Here is a 23,648-nt window from a genome sequence, read left to right as displayed (position 1 = left end):
AGATTTTTTAAACGATTTTTTTATGTTTGATACGTCTCCTGTAGGAAACGTATACAAAAAATTTGGAAACAAAATACAAATTTGTATTTTGTTTCCAAAATACAAATTTGTATTTTGGAAACTCATCGAAAATGCTTTGCATTATGGATGAGTTAGCCCGATCTATACAGTGTTTAAAATATATAAGCCTGTATGCGCAATACTTATTTCATGTGAGTTGAGAATCAAGGAATCAGTAGAAAACGCCAACGTAAATGTGGCCTACACTAACAGATATTCGTTATATCATTTAGCGAAACGAAACATAATATGTCTTGTTTTTAGCAAATTAGCTAATTCGTATTCAAAATTATTAGAAAACGGATCCGAGCACACTCTGATGAGTAAATACAGCAGATACTATTAACGCGATTCAAATGTTAAGTGTTTTCTATTACGGTTTCTCTGTATGTGGTTGTAACTGACGTTCATTCCAAGTTTTTATGGTATTTTTACTTCATTCTTTCCTACATCAATATGGCTGACGCATACTCAGTTTTGAAACTGTCATCACCCTGTGAACCAAAAAGAAGTTGAGTAACCTTTGAATCTAATATTATAAATTCTGATGATTTAGCAGACACAGACTTGCTGGCTGGTCAGTATCTGATATAGACTGTTTAATCTTACTCTCCTCTTATGCTTTATATTTGACGCTGATCTTTAGTGAAACGTCATTATAATGAAAGTATAATTTCAATTACATTAACCTGGTAAAATTAAATTCTTTATTCTCTAGATGACGTGTTGTATTATTTAGAACCAAGAAATGTTAATTCATTTTTTTACCTTTAAAATACATCTTATATACTCACGGAGATATACAGGGCGGCCCAAAAGTCACGAAGGACTTTAAAATGTGAATAATTTAATTTTTCTTTTCTTTCATGTATTCTACAGAACCTTTGGGAAATTAATAATGGAAAATTTCACAACCCAACAACGAAGAGCCGCTAGAGCGCAATGGAACTCCTAAGGCACAATTTTGGCGAGCGAATAATTTCGTGAAGATCTTCAATTAACTGGCTATCACATTCTTCAGATCCGACTGCTCTTGACTTCTTTCTCTGGGGTTTTTGAAAGAAAAGGTGTATGTGAACAAGCTCCAGACAATCTAACAGCTGAAGAAGAACAGTGGAAATTAGAGCCAGAAACGTTAACAGCAGTCATGGAACATTCCGCAGAAAGGGCCAGTCTTTGTTAAACCGAAAATGGAAGACATTTAAAAGTGATGTGGTTTTTTTGTAACTAATCAGAGTTCTTCAGGTTCTGTATTTCATTATAAAAAAATAATTAATTAATTAATAAAAAGAATTAATACATAAAAAATTTCATTAATTGTTTAAACCCCTTCCTGACTTATGATCTCAGTACTGTAGAAGCTCATCCAAAGCAGGATTTACATACATCCATGCCTTAAACAGGATTTTAACCAATTGCTTAAACTATTCATAAGCAGTGCTCCTACTGAATGACCTTCAAGGTAAAGAAGGAATAAGTTTGTCAAATAGACATAAACGCATCACATTGAACCATAGTGCGTAAATAAGTAGAAAGTTATACCCATTCACTATTTATTGGTTTTGTTTAGGAAGGTCAAGGGATGACCCTACTTATCTCCCCAACTGCATTACACATCCTCTCTATTTTGAGAGATAACACGAACGGTTACTTTTTTCGGAGTGCGTATAGCTTAACACCGAGTTTTTGTGAGATAGCATAGTATATGTGAGATAGAATAATACGCGAATTCCCAGAGGGAAATGACGTCACCGATGTACTTAACAGAATGAACAACCACTTTACAAGCTACGGTAGTTGTGATTTCGACCCTGCAGAAATTGCAGTTCTTTACAAAGTACGTGAGTCACCTTCGTTGGATTAAGAATTCCGTGTATCTACACGCAGTAAACGAAGGTGAAGTAAAGAATGTAGTAATTGGATTAAAAAAAAAGAAGGAAAAACAATGGGATGTGACAAGATAAATGGCAAAAACTAAGCATTATCATTAAACACAAATTACAGTTCTTTACAAATATCATTAATAAATAATTCCAATAGGGTAAATTTATAGAACACTTAAAGACTGCTTCGATTTTTACCGCTATTTAAAGGAGATAACAGAAATGAAATAAAAAAATATAGACCAATATTTATACTATCTACAATCTCAAAAGTTATTGAAATCCTAATAAAAAACACTTAATAGCTATTTAAATACCACATAATTTTACGCAACTAATCAATATGGGTTTAGATCAGGATACAATACCGAAAAAGCGCTATTGGAGTTTCATAAAACGGTCTGTAATAGAATAAATAAAGGAATTCACACAGCAGCCGTTTTCCTTGATATATCGAAGGTGTTCGATTGTGTTCATCATGACCTATTGCTACTGAAAATGTCCAAATATGGCATTAGAGGAATTACTAATGACTGGTTCAGATCCTATCTGAATAATAGAAAACAATATACCAGCTACGGCACATTTAAAAGCGCAACAAAAATAATAAAATACGGAGTCCCACAAAGGTCGTTACTAGGACCCATCCTATTTTTAATATATGTTAATGATTTACGTAAATACAAACGTTTTGGCAAAATGATATCCTTCGCCGACGACACCACATTAATATACACCGAAAAACGATCCCTGAAGTTCTTAAAAATCGGATTAATCGTGATATGTTACAACTAAGTAAGTGATTTAGCAATAATGGACTTAAAATTAATACCGATAAAAAGATATATGTACTTCACGTATAACTATTTTGTATAACCATAAAATGGCATGAAAGGAAAAGTAGTGACATCCTTAATTATAACTCTTGCTTAATTAAAAAACAAAATCCGTTAAGTATTTGGGCTATTTGGGCTTTCACATCGACAGCAATCTGAAGCGGAACTCCGACAACTTTCTTAACAAAAAAGTTTAGGTTCATAATTAACAGAATATAGTATGTTAAAAAATTTGTAGATGCAGACTTAAGATGCTTATACTATTCCTGGGTAAATTCCTCACTGCAATATGGCATCACTTGTTGGATTATTGCGACCATCTGCTTCCATTAATACGTATACAAAACAGAATAATTAGAGCCATAACCACTACTGACTTCGCACATTCAACCAATGATCTGTTTGTCATTCATAATATTCTACCACTACAGAAACTATATATCTATGGTTATCTATTATATGTGAAAAGGAACGCTGAACATTTCTTGGTATATAATGTAGACTATGGATTACGCTGCGGCCGAAACATACTGATAGTACCCAAGGCAAACAAATAAATTTTTTATAAATCTTTCGAATACCTAGCGACAAGCAGCTATAATAAACTCCCAAATGAAATCAAATCTATAACCCCAGCATATGCATTCAAAAAACGATTGAGAGACTACCTCATGGGAAACAATGTTGACAATTACTTTTAACGTATAGTATAAGAGATCATTATAACTCACACATCATATCCAAGTAAGGTACCAGTATACTAACTAGTTCATTCACTTAGGAGACTAATATATTAACATGTACATCAAATCAAACCGTGTAAGGTGAGCCCTCAAAGATACGGTCACTGGACTCGCAGTGACTCTTTCGAACTAATTTAATTCTCTAGTAACTAGTATGGTTACGGCCCTTGGTTACACATAAATACATAAACTAACTTACTTTACCACTAAAACCAGTAACTTATTATAAACTACGAAAATGATATGAAATGTATATTACTCTACTTGTATACATAAGAAAACTTTTTATTAACTATAACAAAATAAATAGCCAAAAATAAGTGTAAGTACCAACAGAAAATTATAGTAATACTTGAATTGTATTGTATAATATTGTACACTTAATTGTGCATCTTGAATTGCATTGTATAAATATCTTGTATACGTGATGGGAATGATAATAAACTGTGAACTGTATGTAAATTGAGACAGGACACATGGGGGGATATATATATATATATATATATATATATATATATATATATATATATATATATATATATATATATATATATATATATATATATATATCCTACCCATGTATATATATATATATATATAATTTTCCATATATAGCTTTAAATATTGAAAATGTCACTGAGATTAAAATACCCAGAAGAATCATCATTTGCATGGGGAAACCAAAACAATTGCTAGGATCATGCCATAGAAAAATTCCTGGGAGGAAGGTGGTTTATGGGTTAAATGTTCCTGCTTATTATGAATCAACACACTTTTATCAGCATAGAATAGAACTTCTCACCTATCCAATACACAATGTCAGATAAAAAATCTCGCATTTGGTATTAGAAGATCGGCTTGCAAGCCCTAAACATTATGGTAGGATTTTCATGTGAAGTGAAGGTAATTAGTCACAAGATGACAACACGATTTATCTTTCTACAAATTGCGGTTACCGTTACAAAATAGACATAGCACTAAGAGACCCTTTCCTAGTTGCTGTTCCTTAATACATAGGAAAACACCTTCTTCCAGGATTCTTGCTCAAAGATCAACCTCAAATACTCTATATTCTGGAATCGAGTATATGAACATACACTCAATGACTTAGGGCATAAATTCTATTCTATTCTATTCGCTCAGCCATGCGGCTGGTGGGGGTAGCTATATGCTACCATACTAGGGAGATGATTATGAGAACGGTGGTTTCCTGTTGCCTTCCTTGCCGTACTATATCCTATGACTGTAGCCTGTGTGTTCACGGGGCCGGTTTGCCTGCGTGCGGGACGAAAAACCCCAGATAAATTGGTGGAAAAAACCTGCTATCCACGCCCAAGACCCGCTAACTTGGCTATGGCTGAGGGAGATCCTTAAGCTCCTCACGTCACCCACGGGAATCAAACCTAGGATACTCCTTCCCAAGGCATATGGTTTGCAAAGCGCAAAGCCACTAGGCTAACCGCGCGGGTAGGGCATAAATAGGGGAGTAATAAAATTATTTCTATAACAGAAGTGTCAAGAATTCCGATAGAGTATATAAATAATATTATGGTCCTCTCCTGCAAAAGTATAAACCAGTATGTGCTTTTGTCTTCAGGAGATATTATATTTAAATCCCGGAGAAGTTCCAACATTATCGAATGTTATCATCTATAATGACAAGATAGGAGTTGGACCTGCCCAAGGAGGAGTTGACGTCCGGGCAGGGAACTATGGCCCTTCACCGAAGTATCCCTCAACTCATTGAGGCAGCTGCCATTCGACTTTTAGTTGGATTTTCGAATATGCCGCACGTCTTTACCACAAGGTGGAATATTTTCCACGGTGACCTAGATGAATATAATGATCTATATTACAGCCGTTCCGCCATAATTATAATTGGGAATTTAAATGGCCAACGCACCATGTGGTAGCGCTCATACTAACATCAGGGAGTGAATTACAGGGCGTATTCTCGAAAAACCCTTCTTATTATCATTCCTATTAAATCAGAAAGCAATATTTTCCAGTAAGCTTTATATGCTTCCTGGAAAGTAACTTGATATTTCACACATCACGCTCTCTCTCTCTCTCTCTCTCTCTCCCCCCCCCCCCTTCCCACTGTTTTAAAGGAATCTGATATTTTGTATAGGAGTGATCATTTCACAGTGATATTCACCCTCTTACATGGCCAACCAAGAACTCCATTTTGGATATCACGATGTGCAAGTTTACATTTTCCTCCTCTTAGCATCATTTGAGACTGTAACCCTCAGCTTATCTTCTATCAGTGAAACAATGAATCAGCAAGATACAGAGTGTATAATGGAAGCCACTGTGACTGCAGTATCGAGAAACATCCGGTCATTTTGTGCCTTTCACTAAACAATAGTGGGGTGCTGAATATACAGAAGTCAAGAAAGTCAAACCATGGGATATTTTCTGCAGACACCCACATATCCGACGGCATTTCGGACTCAAGCACGATATGTCCATCATCAAGCCCAAAGTGCTCCCTGATCCAATAAACATCTTCAATATCCAGAAAAAATGTAAGAGAGATATAACACCTGCCGGCTTTCGATGGTGAAACACAAGAGATTGGTAACTGCAAATACTCTAGGGAAAAGTTTGTCTTCGGCAATTTCTTCCCCACCCCATAAGTTCTCAGCTTTAAAAATGCCACTTGAATAGCAATTACACTGCTGAGCTGCATGCCACATAGCTTGAATTAGACAAAATTAAGATGAAAAGTTACAAAACCTGCATTATATACACCGACCTAGTACACTGCCTGGGTTGGTGCATATAAATTATATTTTACATCTAAAGGCTTCGCTTGAACGTTCACTTGTGTTGAATCCCAAGCAACACAGGAATAAGGGCAATGGCAATGTAGTAGGTCAGCTCGTTCCTTAAGTTGCCATCATCATCTGTCTGTCCCTTAAGCGGAATATAGGTAGATTATAAGACAAAAACGAATATCTCAGTAGCAAACGACTTGGAATAGACAGAACAATAAGCTATATCAGATTAAGTCCGGAATAAAACTGCACCATTCCAGTCCACGGACGGTTCGCAGAGAGAAAGTTCTTTCTTGGCTGCGCTCCTTACTATTTATTTTATTTATTTATTTTGTTGAATCACAGTTCACCATATGTTTATTACTAATTAGGGTAGTCTATAAAAATAGATTATATTATAATGAGGGCAATCTATCAAATGGAATATGCAATTAAATAAATTAGTGCACCGTATAATGCCGTGGCAGATTGGTAAAAGCTGTAAAATGTTGACTACCGCATCAATATTGTACAGTTTAACCAATCTGCCTTGGCTACAATCATATCAATACAATAAATCAATACAATGCATTGATTTATTTACTTGCATATAGATATATTTAAGCCGGCTTGATAAAAAATGTAAATCTTTGTAATCTCTTCAATTAGTTTTGGTATGTGTACATTTTTAACCTATATATTTTAACCAAGATCATCACTTGTCGATTCTCATAGCTTATATACGTGATTACTTAATAAACAAAAGAGCAGACATAATGGGAACTGGGTGCCATGTTCTCGAGATTAGTAATACACTACGTGAAAGCATTGTAAATTGTCTTAGAATCCAGCACAGGCGACGTAATCAAGCTTTGTGTTTTTTAATACATCTAATTTGGATTTAAATTATCACTAGTGTTGAGCAATATGTCGATTTGAATAGATGTTTTTCACCAAATTTTAATTAATGTGATCTTGAAGCGTCCTTCCAATTAATACGGTTATTTGCTTCGAAATTATTATAATTTATTCTATTGTAAGTTATTATAAATACTAGAAATGTATTAAGCTTTCTTCAGTAAGATATTTTGGCTATCTGAATATACAGTAAATGACAAGAAAATCGAGTCTTTAACTTCACTTTGAAATAATAACTTCCCCACGTACTACTTCATACAACAGAATTTCTGGTATTTTTCTGTTATATTCATAACCATAAAACACCATTTGGAAAAAAATTTTGATCGTTATTAATATCTTGATACTATTGCATTCTCAAAAAGAATTCTGATTGGAGTGTAACCCCCCACAATTATAATCCCCCCCCACACACGCATGTTTGTAGAAAACAGTGCGCGCCACGCTACGTTCTTCGCTGATCCAAACTCTTAAGATTGGAGAGATCGCTCATTCTTCTCAGCAATACAGGAAACTGAATTTTGTGATTGCGTTATTTAAATCAGGGAAGGAACAGCCCAGAATGTGTTTCGCATTTTGGCCTGAGTAAAACACTTCGTGTAATTTTCATTGCATCTCAGGAAATCATAAAAATTCTTCAAATATATTAAGCGCATTTGTTAATAATGTCGACCCATTGCTAGGTCTTCTGTTTCTAAAGCACTTTCACTCCATGCGAATCGTTGGAATTAACAGCAATTGTTTGCTTATAAATATTTTAAACATATTTAAGAGACCAAAAAAAAACACGCACATTCAAATTGTTTATAATTCTCCACTTTTCGTCTTTTATTTTAAATTCCAAAACGACAATATTCTAGAATTAAAATAAATTAAAATATTTTCACCAATTCATGTTAATCATATGCATAATCAAAAATGATCATGGGAGAGAGAGAGAGAGCGGCGATCAATTAAATTAGTCGGATAATAGTGGTAAAAACCTAGCTGCGTTTTTTTTTTTTTAATATTCAAACAGAAGAGTAATATTTAAATTGAAAATAGAAGAAAGGAAACTTTATTACGCTGCAATAATTAACAAATATATTAACGGAATGATAAAATTTAAAATTCGGAAAATGGAATGAGTTTCGTTCGGGCAGCAATTTCGACGAGTGCTGTCCAGCTGCCACTAAAAATAAATCGGAACACGTGTTAAATATTTAGGTTCTGCTACGGACGGCAAAATAACACTTTCACGTTCCTTCATGCTGTGGAGGCAGAGATCGGTTGAGTGAGTTCCGTGATCACTAACTTCCGGTAGGTGTGTAGATCAGAGTTCGCTGGTCAGATTCGCTGGGAATCAATGAATAGCTGAGATTATTACCTAACGAAAAAAAAAAAACCCTTGACTATCGATTGAAGGACATTGACCTGCCTTCACAGCCAGTGAAACACTAACACCAACTTCATATTCTAATTAGAGGAGGGTCTTTCGATTAATGTTTTTTTTTTTCAAATACAATAAATGACAGTAAAGAACAAAATAATATTTACAAACTTTTTTTTCTCTCTACCGAAATACCCAGTGATAAATGGATCCATTCTAAACAAAAGATATACGCTCTTTATATATAGCAAAATATGCTCTTTAGTAATCCAAAAACCGATAATAAATCTACATAAATGGAATTTTAAAAATAACTCCAAGAAAAACTTCAATTTTTACAAGTGCCTGTAATAATAACGTTAATTCAACCATTACCTAACATGCATCCACATTACCTAATATCTCTCCGTAATTCTCTTTATCTGTATTTTTATAGCGTAGGTGGTTTTCAACGCTCAGCTTCACTGCTTGATGATCTTGAAAGCGAATATCGGGATCACCATTCAGTTGCGTCTTAATGCGTCCTGAATTTGTTCTGACGGGTGCTCCAGCACCTGGTCTTCCAAATTTAAGAGCAGTGTCCTGCAAAGAATTTTAATAAATAGTTAAGTGTTTGTATACTATTGACATATTTGAAAAGGCAGATTAAATATGAAGTGCAGAATACTAATTCTTCAATATTGGTTAATTTTGTCATCGATTCAGTTAAAAAAAATTTTCCTTCCTCGATCGATAAGTGGTAGATTCCAGAATGAATGAAAAAATTCTGACAATGAAACCGGGTGTATGTGATTGTTGATAAAGGATGTTTTAGAGAGCTACTTGAGAGACAGAAAACAAAGACGCTCCATTTAGCAGAAACTACAGCGTTTTCATTACACGTGTTGCAAGGTACAGAGATGTAAACCTCAAATAACTCGGTAAATATGTTATTTCTATTAAACCTCCTGCGAAGTGCAATGGTTTCTTTAATGTGTTATTTCAGTCAGTTAAATGCTAAGTTATAATGCAATAGTACATCTTTTCTTCATACCACATTTGCGTGATCATCAAATTTTGTAGCACTGTACCAGGAGCCATATCATATTTTCTTAATGAACAGCCATTTTGCTTAACTCTTAGATGCACCGTCAGCTTGCAACTGTAAAGAGAATTGCTGCTTTAGCTGGAAATTGCTTTAGTCATGAATTAGGATGCCCTTCGTAGCGCAGCCGCTAGGATAACGCAGAATTTAGATCTTATAAGCGGTAGCAAAGTTATTTTTATTTTATTTTATTTATTTATTTTTTCATTTCGGAAACTATTTTGTTATCCGATAAGCAAGCAAAATATCCAGTTGTTTGGATAGTAATTTATAATTTACAACCAAATAGAGTTGTGTCGCACATGAAGCTTGCAGCATTACAAATATAGAATTTGATTGGGTCTAAAATTTTAATATCTATATTCTTATGCAATTCTCGTTCTGTTATAGACGGAGCAATCTTTCCGACATAACGAAACTGTCACTGGTGGAGTTTGCCTTGCTAGACGAGACAATGTATGTCTGCTGATTACATACGAGGGTTGTCTGAAAATTTTTCGGATAGTGGCAACACTATCAGCAATATTTTTCTTTTATAAGTTGGTACATCTGTCATAAGCATCTGTGAAATTGCAAGTTATTCTACAAGTAGTTTGTTTTATACAGCTCTCTGTATCCCTGGATAAAATTGAGTATCTAGCGATTATAAAATTCTTTGCAAAAGAAGGTTTAACGCCAAAAGAAATTCATTCGAAGTTCATAAAAGTTTATGGGCGCTCTTCTCCTTCGTTTTCGACAATTAAGAAATGGAATGCAGAGTTAAAACGTAAGTCTGCATTCGCAATTTGAGTCGCCAGTCATCCAATACCATTGTTCAAGTGCACGATATGGTATTGGATGACGCGACTCAAATTGCGTGAAATTGCTGAGACTATAGGCATTTCACAAGAACGTGTAGAATATATTTTGCATGAAGAATTGCAAATGAAAAAGCTTTGCGCAAGATAGGTGCCGCGCTTGCTCACAGCAGATCAAAAACCTACTGGAATGAAAACCTCTCAACAGTGCTTGGAGCGTTTTAACAAGAATAAAAAACTGATTTTGTGCGTCGATTTATTACTATGGATGAGACTTGGATTCACCATTACACACCAGAATCCAAACAGCAGAAAAAACAGTGGACAGAAGCCGGTTGTGCAGGCCAAAGAAGACAAGGTCATGGCATCGGTGTTTTGGGATGCTAAAGGCATTTTGTTTATTAATTATCTTGAAAAGGGTAAACCAATGACCAGGGAATATTATTTCGATCTTTCAACCAGACAGAATGAAAAAATTCATGAGAAAAGACCCGGTTTGCAGAAGAAAAAAAATCATTTTTCATCATGCAATGCACCTGCCCACAAAAGTGTTTTGGCAATGGGAAAATTAAGGGATCTGCACTATTAATTGTTGGAACATCCACCCTATCCCTTAGATTTGCTTCCCTCTGACTTCTATCTCTTCTCAAATCTAAAACTTTTCCTCGCTGGTCAGCGTTTTTCTTCGAATCAAGAGGTGATTGCAGCTGTAGAGGGATATTTTGCAGATATCATTGAGAACCACTACAGAGACGGGATAATAGTGCTGGAATAAACGTATTAGTCTTAATGGAGATTATGTCGAAAAATAAAAATAGCTTGGAAATTATAAATCTGTTTTTTCATTGTTAGGCCTAGAACCTTTCAGACAACCCACGTAGATTAAAAGTTTTAAAGAATACGCTTGTTTAGAAGTAATTTTGAATTTAGTAGGGTCAAAAACTGTTCATGACGTTCGAAATAATGATATTTTAAGTTATTTATTTTATAATTACAGAGTAAAACAATGAAAATAAAAAACACAATTCGTTTCTTAATTTCTAGACAGATAAAAAATCTTTCAATTTACAGAATTCGATGTTTTCTTCAGATCTTTTCTTTTTCTCTAAAAGATATTATTTAATAGATAATTACCGTTATCTATCATTTTTATTAGATTATCTTTCCAGTGGTTTATTAAATCTGCAAAGAGTAAAAAGAGTATAAAAAGCTATCAAATATTCATTTCAAAAAACTGCTATAAACAAAAACATTAGATATTTCTCTGTCCACTATTACATGCTCATCACTAAGAAGTGAAATAACAGCGTATAAAGGAAGGCTCAAATATATCTTAAAAGAGCTGACAAGGGACGTGCTCAGTTATGAGCAGCATTGAGTATGATGACAAAATTAATACACTTGTATTGGACTCTTCCACTTTCTTAGCAAAAGATGATGATTTCTCCTGGCCTTTACACACGTTGAACAATCTTTAAAGTTTTGGATCTTTAAAATTTTTCTGAATTTCCTCCGAAAATGAGTTAATTCATAAGCACTGCCTTCCGTGGGTCTACTGGAATTCGCATTTAGAGATATTTAGATTGAGGGAGAGAGAGAGATTCTGCAGTAGTATAAAAGTAAAATTTAATGGATTCTTTAAAGAATTAGGAGTCGCAAGATTTTGGAATAGCACGATGCTAATTTAAAACTACTAAGTTACATGCAAGTATTCAGACTACCAGATGAATTCTACTACGACTAGAGAATGTAAAAAGTTATTCAACTACACAAAAGAACCAATGTATTCCCTTTTATCATCTCATTTAGCAGAAGACATTAAAATTACGGTCATCTCTTCTGTAAGAAGATTTTTGACTAATAATGGCTCTTTGTTGACGACTTCTTCATTTGAGAAATGGACTTCTTTATTACCATTATACCACAGCTTCTGTTATACACATGTGAAATTTCGTATTCTATAGGTCCAGATTACCTTGTATCTCATATGAAGAAAGTTTCACTTTCAGTTACTAGGTACACGAGCGGAGCTTTACGTCTATTAACGTTATATAGTGTCGGTCGCCTATTAAGACACTATTTCAAAGAAATAGTGTCTTAATAGGCGACACTATATAACGTTTGGCTGCTTTCCTTCTAGCAACTGACTTCAAGCTAAATCACTTTTAAATATGATATCCTTCTCTGATATTAAGAGCATAATACAGAAATTTCAAATATCAGACTGAAACCAGTAGTTTACGTAGACTGAAACGAGTGCAGTAACAAATTAGTAATCAGATCTGGAGCAAAAGCCAATATATTCCATTCTAAACGAATATGAACATGTCACAAAAATCAGCATCTTCCTTATGATATTTCATTCTTTTCAATAGATGTTTTAGTTTAACAGAACGCTATTCAGAATGAGTTTCAGTGTACTAAAGAAAATATCATAATAAAACATTTCAGAGCAACATGTAATATCAGTAATAGATAATAGATATTTCTTAAGATAATGGCCTACCTCCTCTCCAGGTCCTTCTTTTACATTCGCAACTTCTTGAAATTTCTTTCGTTTTGTATCATCCTGGAAAAAATAATACGAAGTGAGCCATTAAGAAAAAAATAATTCGTAGTAGCCATTAGAAAAAAAGTTGCAGCGAGTCATTGATAAAGTATATTAAAAGTGCGTTCATCTAATATATAAGAATGAAAGAGTGATATTGACGTTTTCGTAGTGACAGCTGTCTTTCATAAAAATGTAGTTTTAAATTTCAAAATTTATATAATTTATTCTTAAACTAATTTAGTAAAGAAATACTTACTGCAGGTGCTCCTGCGCCTGGTCTTCCCCAGGGATTATAATTGATTAACATTTCCATGTCCTGAAATACACGGGATACAATAAAATAGCGTTTATATGGATAATATGATTATCAAGTTAGCTTTTGTAAATGAAATCATATGATTGTAGCTTTCATAAGAAGCATTAATTCCCCTTTTGTTATATAAATTATGTATGAAAAAATGTATGAAGAGAGAATTATAGCGTATAAAGAATCTTAACGTATTCTTCACTGTTTACCCTTTTCATTTCCTCTTCTTTCTGCCTTCTTTGGATCTCTTTGTTCTCTTGAACCTTTGCCTTCTCTTCTTCCATCATCTCGCGTTCTTTCAGCCGACGTGAAAGATCTGCGGATCTAAGAAAGGAAGGACATGCGTAAAGAAATGGTGTTTTGTGAGAGGACGTTTAAAGAAATTGGTATTTAAATTACATATCTTGACCATTCCGAATACTTAAATCATTACATTTATTACCAAAAAAAAAAAAAAAAATACAATGCAGTGCATTTTACCTGCACAGCTACTTAATATTATATGCATTTTAAAGCATCCAAAGTATTAATGCCAATGTTAGCAAGTTTTAAAGACTCTATGGTCTATCATTGTCCGTATCATTCTGATGGTTGTGATGATGGTCAAGAGTACTTCCATAGGCGGACGTTTCTTAAAAAAGAAATGTAGGTGATTTACAACACCATCATTCACAGCCATTGAACTGACTGCCATCTAAAAATATCAACTTCCCCATCCCACCCAACACCATTTTGAAAGAATCACATCATAGTACGGTGTAGCAATCTTTCTAGCAATACATACGGATTCCATTCCGCTTGCCATTCTTCGACGGTGGTCTAACCCGAAATCGAGATTGTAGAGATACTCTCGTGTTATCAGAACTATAGACAATAAACTTTAACATACTTCCATGGTATAATCTTGAAATTTTAAAGAAACATCTGCAGTATCGTTTACTGCCTTTTTTACTTGCTAAGAGTGAAGCCAAAGAAGAGCTTGCGTAAACAATACATGTAAGTTTGGTCCAAAAATATTTAGTAGTTCAAGTATTGGTAGCTTTTAAATTAATGAATAGATTCAGCAATTTCCAAATGCCACGAAAATGAAGTTGTCCATCCCTGCATGCGAATATAATGCCCTGCTATCTTTTTTATTAATTTAAGTGCCCACTTTTACTGTACTAAAACTATATCGCTATGCGTGTAATATATATATGAGCGAGTGTTCTTTGCTAGAGCATCGTATGTGCATCTTATAATTCGGATGAGCTTTTGCTCTTAAGTTATACTTAGTTTTTATACCTTGAATGTGTATGAAAATTTTGAAAAAATGAAAATCAATAAAAGAAAATTAAAGAAATTTATTATTCCTGTATTTGATTTCAAAAAATTACACGAATTAGCAAGTATATTTAACTGTAAGTATATAGAATTCAGTTAGTTTAATACATATAACAATATATATTAATTTATATATTAGAGAATCTCTTAATCATTCATTTAGAAGTTTGCAAATCAAATATGCTAAGTGAGTGAGTGAGTGAGTGAGTGAGTGAGTAAATGAAGCAATATTAAACGGAGAAAAGCGGCCGAAGCCCATAGATGTTAAAAAATGTAACATGACAGCCTCTGTTTTAGAACAAAACTCATTCATGCCTTTTCCTGTCGTCGTGCGTGGCTTACATTGCTATTTATATATTACTAGAGTCGGACACAACGGGAACTTCCAAACTTCAAAAGAGATGTTATTATAACGTGCTATATCAACAGCCTATTCATTTGTAATATTGGTAAAATCACCTAATTCAACTGTAGGCAACATTATAAGTGATAGGAATGTGAAGATGCACCTCGGCCAAGAAACAAACACACAGAAAGACCCAGGAGGCAAACATCAAAGAATCAAAGGATGGTGTAGAGATTAGCAGTTTGATGTCGAAATAGGAATTACATGAAGTCCTACAATAATTGTCAGGTTAGTAGTAAGATGTTATGTCCCAAAGCTGTATGAATGCATTTTAAGTTTACATGTTGTTGTTGTTGTTGTAAAATTATTGCAGGCCTTTTAGGGATTTAAAGCCGAATTCAAGCTAATATTTCTAGTACAACAATAGAAAAAGAAAGATAGCTAGCAAAATGAATGTAGAAACCATAAATAATCAAATATCAAGTATATAATTAGATTGCAAATATGAAGCCACCTCTCAGAAAAACATAATAAAATAATTTAACATAATTATATAATTTTAAACCTGTAATAACGAATAGAAAATTTCAAAAAAACATTTTTTTTCCGGAAAATTACTGGGCTATTCTTGTTCGTATTAGGATTGTGTAGAAAGCAATCACGTAGAAAGCAAAGTAAAATTTCAATATATTCAAAACGAATATCCTAAAATTTTAACAGAACTGTTATAAACTCTTATTTCCTGATACCATTCTCAGTTTTTAGTCATGATTAGATAATCCTGATATTGCGTATTCTTGAAAATAGATTCAATCCAATTATGACAGTATAAAAATTGACATGATTACAACACATCAACCATTTACAAAATAAGAAGATTTATGCCTAGGCTTCTAAATACACACGAAACGGCCAATGTAAAAGATGTCTCTGGAGGAAAAAACTTAAGAATACGATCATGCAATTATCCCACTTCATTTTTCACCACTTAAGAAATTAGATTTCTTCTTTCCTTCCAAACATAAAATACAGCCCAATATATTTCTTATTGTTTACAGAATTCCCTCCTATTCTAATTACAACGAACACACTGGTTGATTTTCTAAAGATGCGAAGAAAGCAATTTATATCCGCGGAATATCAGAATCGGTGATATATTTTAATCAGTATTTTTATGTTAAGAGATTTTAGAGCTTTCATTTTTACATATTTTATTTCTACTGTTTTATTGAAATATTGATGCTTACTAATTCAATTCACTATCGGACTTTACGAACGCCTGCGATTTAATTCTAAGAGAGAAAATATTCAATAAGATTTATTTGCGCATTGACATATTTTATATCACTTCATGGAGTGCAAGTAATTTATTTTGTAAGGTATGTGAAATAGATCACTGAGTGAAACGTTTATCTTGGTAGCATATTTTTAATAATAATGTTATATTCAAAAATATTTTTTAAAAAAAATTATGTAAACCTTATTTAAGCAATAACTATTACTAACTGCTCAGAGGGTTTCCAGCTAAGTTTAATCCTAATCCACGTGTAAACGTAAGTTATAACTTTCAATCGCTGTGCTATCAAAATATAATTCTGCAACTAAACTTCAAACATAATTGCATAAAAAAAATGGCTTTATTAGTTGGGCATTCATTTCAAAATTTAAAATGAGTTACACTTCTTCCCAATCTCTCTCACCTCAATGCTCTCCAGATTAACCGAGAAAACCATCAATACCCAATTGTTGCATCCTGTGCTGACGGAATCCATACTGACGGTCTTTATTAGTTTAATGCCTTCAAAATGGAGTAGGAGGTGAGATTTTCCTTAAATAAGCGCGCCTGTTATTTGGCCTGTCTTTGAACGTCTACAACTGGACTGCCAGTTACTGCTTGGACTCACATGTGCGTGATGGTAGACAGCTTTTCGATTTTTCAACTTTGCAACTAATACTGGAATTTCTCAAAGTTCTGTGCTCTCACCCACCTTCCTCCTTCTATATATCAATAACTTGCTCCAATTGACCACAATTACTATACGGTTTCGCGAACGACAGCACGCTGCAGTCCTCATTTGAAAATGTGTACACAACCCCATAACTTACAGATCAACAGCCTCTGCTACTCTAAGCTTTGATCTCCAAACCATTCTTCGATGGGACTTAGATTACCTTGTGAGTTTCAATGCTATCGAAACATAGTTTCCTTTATTTTCCAGCAAAAAAAAATCATGTTATTAGTCTTACTTGACAACAACCAAATTGTCTAGGGTAGGTGAGATATAGCTCCTTGCGATATTAGGGTAATATCAAGCCTCTCTTGGCATGAGCACATTACAATCACTTCTCCGCATCCATAAAATTAGGATTCCTCTTTGGATTGCTAAAGATACTACTTCATCTCCGAACAACTATGAACCCTATATAAGTTGTACCCTTAACAGCTCCCTAAAAATACTTGACTCAATACAGAGTAATCAGATGATGACTCTTCTGTTATCAATTCACTTCACTCATTTTCGCTTAGGTGCTTTGTTTCTTCTGCATGCATCTTATATATTTATTTCAATAATAAATGTTTAACAGAATTGAATCAATAATCACTTCTCCTCTATCAATTCATTGAAAGCATACCGCTGATACGAACCAACATCCCTCCACATTTCAACTACAAACTCGAAGAACAAGTCGTTGCGTAGAATTATGTAGGGAGAGAACATATTATAAATGTTTTGTCGGTATTTTTATATATGAAAGAAACAGATGGGATAGAATAATTTATTAACTACTCAACTAGTTTTGGAAAATTATTGTATTTCGCTTAATAAGAAGAAATAAGTGAATAAACTTGAACTAAGGTTATAACAAGTAACGTGTATAATGAAATATTTGAATACAGAAATAACAATAGAAAGCGCTCGTTTGTCATGAAGTTGTTTGCTGGTTAGTGGTCTGCTTCGCAGTATTGGCAACAGCATGCGTGTGGTGTTGAATTAGAGAAAACTAGATGCAACAAATAAATAAAAAATAGTGCAATATAAAACAAGAGATAATTCTACATCAAGTCTGGTCTTGTGTAATAATTCAACATGGCATGCATTCGGTTACCAGGTTCGCAGCAGACCACGAACCAGCAAACAACTTCTATAGCAAATGCACACTTTCCATTATTATTTCTGTATTCAAATATTTCATTATGTACATTACTGTCATAACCTTTTTTTTTTTTTTTTTTAGTTTATTCACTTATTTCTCCTGATGATGTAAAATACCATACTTTTCAGGAAACTAGCAGAGTAGTCAATAAATTATTCTATTCCTTCCGATTCTTTCATGTGAAAAAATACCTGCAAAATATTTCTAATACGAGTATATCACAGAACAAGTCGCTCTTCCTTCTCGTTCATTCCTTCTATTGCTGCATTCTGGAACAGCTTACTCTCTTATGTGTTTCTCAAGGAATATAATGCACAGTCCGTGAATGAGTTTGATTTTTCTCACATCTTTTTGAACCGACACTGCTGTAGCTGACTATTATAACAGTTCTCTGTCACTTGGCGCCGTTGGCCGGGCGAGAAAAAGTGGCCACGGCTGACGAAGGTTTGGATAAATGATAAGAAATTTGACATTTTAGGTTGACATGAAGAGTATATCTTTCCTGTACACCAAGCAAGTGGAGATATTAAATATAGTAGAAAGTATCTGAAACTTGGCTTCATTTGAGGTACTTAATGAAAAATGAAGGAAATCGTGTTGTGAGAAGAGTCCGACTAGGAAAAAGAGGAAGAGTGATTTGCTTATAATGAAGGAGCTAAAATATGTAACTACGAAATCATTATTCATAATAAAGGGTTAGTGTTTGAGTCGGCATAGTATTTAATAACTGTGGGAATAATGAAATGAAGAGTCATCATTTTACTTAAGAAACTAACGATAAAAGTATTGGACAGCTGTTTATTGGATTAAAGATTCAAAAGTATTAATGAAGAACAATTTTAATGTCTTTGTCGACTGGGTGAATTTTCATTCACCAAGTTATCTTGACAGCATTTAAATTAACGCGTATAGGAAACTAAACTGATAGTGAACGCTTAAAGGAGATAAAGAGTCAGGTGGTAGTGATAAGGACTTAACACGATTAGTATTTGAAGCAAGTTTTAGCTCTCGGTTTCAAAGTATACAGGGTAATTCAAAACGATGGACTCAATTTAGACTATATAGACTTACAAAATTGAGTCCAACATTTTGAATCACCCTGTATTATACTTGCCAAGAAATTATATTTTTGTTTTAATCCTTTACACAATCTAAGCAAACAGCAAACAAAGTTTGCGCCTGAAGTATCTATATTGCTAATCTACTTGTATATAGAGGCTGCTAACTTCATATCAATTGCTTAGTATTCACATAATGTTTTTGCTTTATGAAAGCCTCACTACCCAGATGGGTTGTGAGCCTTCCACCTTTATTGAGATCTCACCAGTGGGAGATAGACCCAAGACGATACCAAGATTAAATCAATGCAGAAATAAGTAGTTCTATACGGGGTGTGACTGTAAGATACTGCTACGGTTTTTGTGACTGTAAGATACTGCTGAGGAATTTCATACCCACTTTGTGATCATTTATTTAGAAGAAAGTGAGGTTGGAAAAGAATAATAAGAGTCGAAGTTCGATGTCGTTAATAACACAATGCAAGAGAAGTGATGAAAACAACAAAACTTGTTGATATTTTAAACATCTAGCAACTGATAAATCTGGAGGTACAGAAGATATATTGACCTTATTAGTACATAAGCACCAGGGTTAAATAAACTGATGATTTCTAATGAATAGCTACGATGAACACTAAAATGCCCCACATATGCATAGATAATTACTTAGCTAAATAAAATTGATCATTTACAGGGGAAGGCTTCCGGAAGTGAAGTACTAGATGCAGTTCTTTTTATGGCATTATTATGTTACGCATTTATTAACTGTTTAGGTTCAAGGAGAGTTTTTTGGAAATGGAAGTTTGCAAGAAGTATATCAATTCACAAAGGAGAGTTATCTTATGAAATGGGGAATTACGAGTATAGTTTAGTTAGTCTCATAAGTGTTAGACACAAAGTAATGAAAAAAAAAAACAGCATTTGTGTCTATAGCATGACAGTGTCACATGTTGAACAAGACAGAAATCTTTGAGCTGATTAGTTTTGACTAACGTGGTTGTTTTAAGCTTCATGATAAATAATTTTGTTAACAGCTGCAGTAATTTCTTTATATTATAGAAAAGATTTTGGCAGCATTTCGCATATCAGCTTACTTATTAAAATTCGCCACATACGTATAGATAATTATTTAGCTACTCGTTAATGAAATTCAGTATTTAGAGGAGAAGAGTCCAGCAGTGAGTACTAGAAGCGAAATTCCCCTAAGGTTTCGTTTTATGGCATTTGTTGTGTTATGTATTTATTTAATGGTTTAGGATGAAGTATTAATAGCAAATTCAATTTGGAGTAGTAAAAATGAATTGATATATGGTCTTTGAGTGAATAAACCCGAGTTCGAATCCCGTTAGGTAAGATGTGAAGTACATTTATACGGTATAGATGAGTTATCCAGGATTCCGTGGGGGTACCGGGTTTTTTATTCTGCAAAAAATACTGACTGGATATCACACGCAGTTAATATAAAGATGCTAGAAATCGTTCCTTGGTTGTTTCTTCCGCAACGTATACACTGAACTGTTTATTGGCTGATTAACATAGTAAACAGTTTGAATCCCTCCAGTACTCTTCCATTATAATGTGGAGAAATAGTAGTGAATGAATAATTCATCATTATATTCAAATTATGTTATTATGTTATATTTTATTATAATATAATATATTTTTATTATATTATATTTCATTATATTTTATGTTATTTTATTTCATTATATTATCGAAATATTCAAATTCTTATAATGAATATAAGAATTTGAATATTTCCATCGATCATGAATTTGAGTTGAGGAATCATACTGGAAGAACTCATAAAGCTCAGAAAGTGTTGGTTTAATTGAACGAAGTTTTACTTTGAGGAAGAACAGAATGTTGATTCCTTTATATAAGTAGTCTGTCAGACCAACAATAGCGCTTTAGTCATCTAAGAGTTTTAATGGTTAAGAAGATAGCCGGTTTGGAGAAGGTTTATAAAGGTTTGTGTTATTATGGATATGAGATTTCGCTGGTTACCTGCAACTTAGCTAAAAGAAGGAGGGGAAATTTAATTGACGTTTATAGCCTATATCAAGGATTATACACTATATATTATTTAGATAGCCGAAATCTGTGCTTTGATGAGCTGGACTTTCCTACAGGTATAATGAGAAGCCAGTGAATCATCGAGGGAGTTTATTTTTTACCATCACAATGGCGAATGTGTGGACACTTATTTTAAATATTATATGAATAAATTAAAAGCTATGGGCCTACTGTCGATTAAATAACATTGGTTGACGTAAAATCATCTAATGCGTTTTTATTCCCTTCGATAATTTTGAAGGCATCAGAACAATAATGTAACCGACAGTATCCGTCATCTCATTATTTTAAACCCCTAACTAGTATTACTTCCGCATGGTGAGTTCAAGGGTCTATTTTTATGGAAGACTAATTAGTATGTAATTAAAATATTAATAATGCGGATTTTATATATTTATAACTGCCTGAATGTAGTCACTATAGGTTAATATAGATTATAGGTTAATACAGATTAGCAGTATTCTGTTTATTGAATGTTTATTATTAAGAACCATAATACCATGAACATTGTTAAATTTAATGAGAGGTAATATAAATGATAGTAAGTTCATAATTAATATACACTCGGGATCACTCAACATGTAAATATATTAATAAATTAGAAAAATGAAATTAATATAATGCTTGAAAGATCCATCGCATCTTTACAAAAGTCAAGATGAAATAAAACGTAAGACGAGGCATTAACACTTTAATGTTAATATCTCATCTTATAGGCCTGCTAAAATATTGCCATCTGGTTTTAACATAGATATACCGGTAACTAAATTAGAATCCTTTATGCAGATGTGCGTAAACGTCATTTATATGCAAAATACTTGGTTACGTGCTACACGGCGTAACCTGGGCAACTATTTAAGAATACTGCTGGTCAATAAACATCTGTGTTAATCACAATGGGGAAACCAAAGGATCTTTCGGAGTTTAATAAATGTCTGATTGTGGATGCCCGTCTAGCTGGAGCCATGATTTTGAAACTGCAGAGCTGAATGGATTCGTAAAAGGTGAGATATCCAGTGGTGTTTAATCACTGAAGAATAACCCACATTGATTGTTTAAGAAGGATAACTGCAGTCCTAAGACATTCTGTCAGGAACGAGATCGCCGTAGTCTGAGACGGACAAACAGAATTTCCTGTTTGCATCGAAGCATTTAATGAAGGCTGTTCGTGACTCATATCTTACAGAACTATGAGCAGGGAACTGAAGCAGATCTGTATTGGCAGGCGTATGCTGCACATAAGGAAACCATTGATTTCTGCGAAGAACCGGAATGTTCGTGTACAGTGGTCACAGGAACACCGTGACTGGACACTGGAAGATTGGGAAAATATCATGTGGTCCGAAATATCATTTTACAGTACACCTTCTACTGTACAGATGGTAGGCAGAACGTTTGGCGGGACCCCCATGAAGCAATAAATTCAGCTTGTCTTGTAAACATAACTCAAGATTCTGGAAGTGGTGTCATGGTGTAAGACATGTTCTGTTGGTAAGACACGGGTTCCATGATATTGTTGGAACGTAGGATGTCCTCCAAAGAATATCTGAACATTGTTGCCGATCAAATCCATCCCGCTATGTTGACTTTTGACTTTTTATCGATCAGGTGACGGTATTTCAGAGACGACAATGCTACTGTCCATCGCGCAAGAATTGTTCAGGTGGTTCGACGAGAATGACAGAGACATCCACTATGTTCCTTGTCCACCACCTCATCTGAACCCTATTGAGAATGAATGGGACATGATCAAGAAAAAACGATCATGGAGCAAAGTCCTCTTCCATGAAATTTGAGCCAGTTAATGGACTATGAACACTTCGTATGCTGTACACGCAGATGCAATCCAAAACCTTGTGGAAACTATGTGAAATCGCATATGTTCGGTTTATGTAATTCCGGATAAAGGAGGTCCAACAAGGTATGAAATAAGTTTCTAAATCAATGGCAGGTATGTGTAGTACGCGATTGTTAATGTTAAGAATTATATATGTCACATATTGATTATTATTATTATTATTATTATTATTATTATTATTATTATTATTATTATTATTATTATTATTATTATTATTATTATTATTATTATTATTATTATTATTATTATCATCATCATCATCATTATTATTATTATTATTATTATTATTAAAGACTTGCAGGGAGTCAGAGACTCATCGAGGAAGAACACATAATACGCACACCACCTATCATACTTATTCTTGAATTCATTCACAGTGCTTGCCCTCACAACATCAAATGGCAATCCATTCCAATTACGCACCACCCTCTGAGAGAAAAATCTAGCCCTCACACCCTTCTTGAGGGCCTTCATTCTCAGCATCCAAGCATGCCCTCTCGTTCTTTCCTCACCTTCCATAA

General features: G+C 33.8%; 1 protein-coding gene across 5 annotated transcripts in view; it reads right to left on the bottom strand.

The window, feature by feature from the left end:
* LOC150101293 (uncharacterized) overlaps window positions 1-23,648 on the bottom strand; it is a 117,224-nt gene that overhangs the window by 76,789 nt on the left and 16,787 nt on the right. For all 5 annotated transcript variants that reach the window (XM_090400135.1, XM_090400138.1, XM_090400140.1 and 2 more), the window contains 4 exons: window positions 13,520-13,634; window positions 13,260-13,319; window positions 12,959-13,021; window positions 8,967-9,153 (listed from right to left, as the gene is read on the bottom strand). In XM_090400135.1, the coding sequence (XP_090256261.1) occupies window positions 8,967-9,153; window positions 12,959-13,021; window positions 13,260-13,319; window positions 13,520-13,634 (425 nt within the window). The remainder of the gene's footprint in view (window positions 1-8,966; window positions 9,154-12,958; window positions 13,022-13,259; window positions 13,320-13,519; window positions 13,635-23,648) is intronic.

Source organism: Typopeltis vanoorti, chromosome 11 (genome assembly GCF_054136105.1).
Source record: "Typopeltis vanoorti isolate ZY-2024b chromosome 11, IOZ_Tvanoo_1.0, whole genome shotgun sequence".
In the NCBI taxonomy this organism is placed as follows: Eukaryota; Metazoa; Arthropoda; class Arachnida; order Uropygi; family Thelyphonidae; genus Typopeltis; species Typopeltis vanoorti.
The sequence above is the reverse complement of the archived record's forward strand: the minus strand, read 5'-3'. Positions and strand labels throughout refer to the sequence as shown.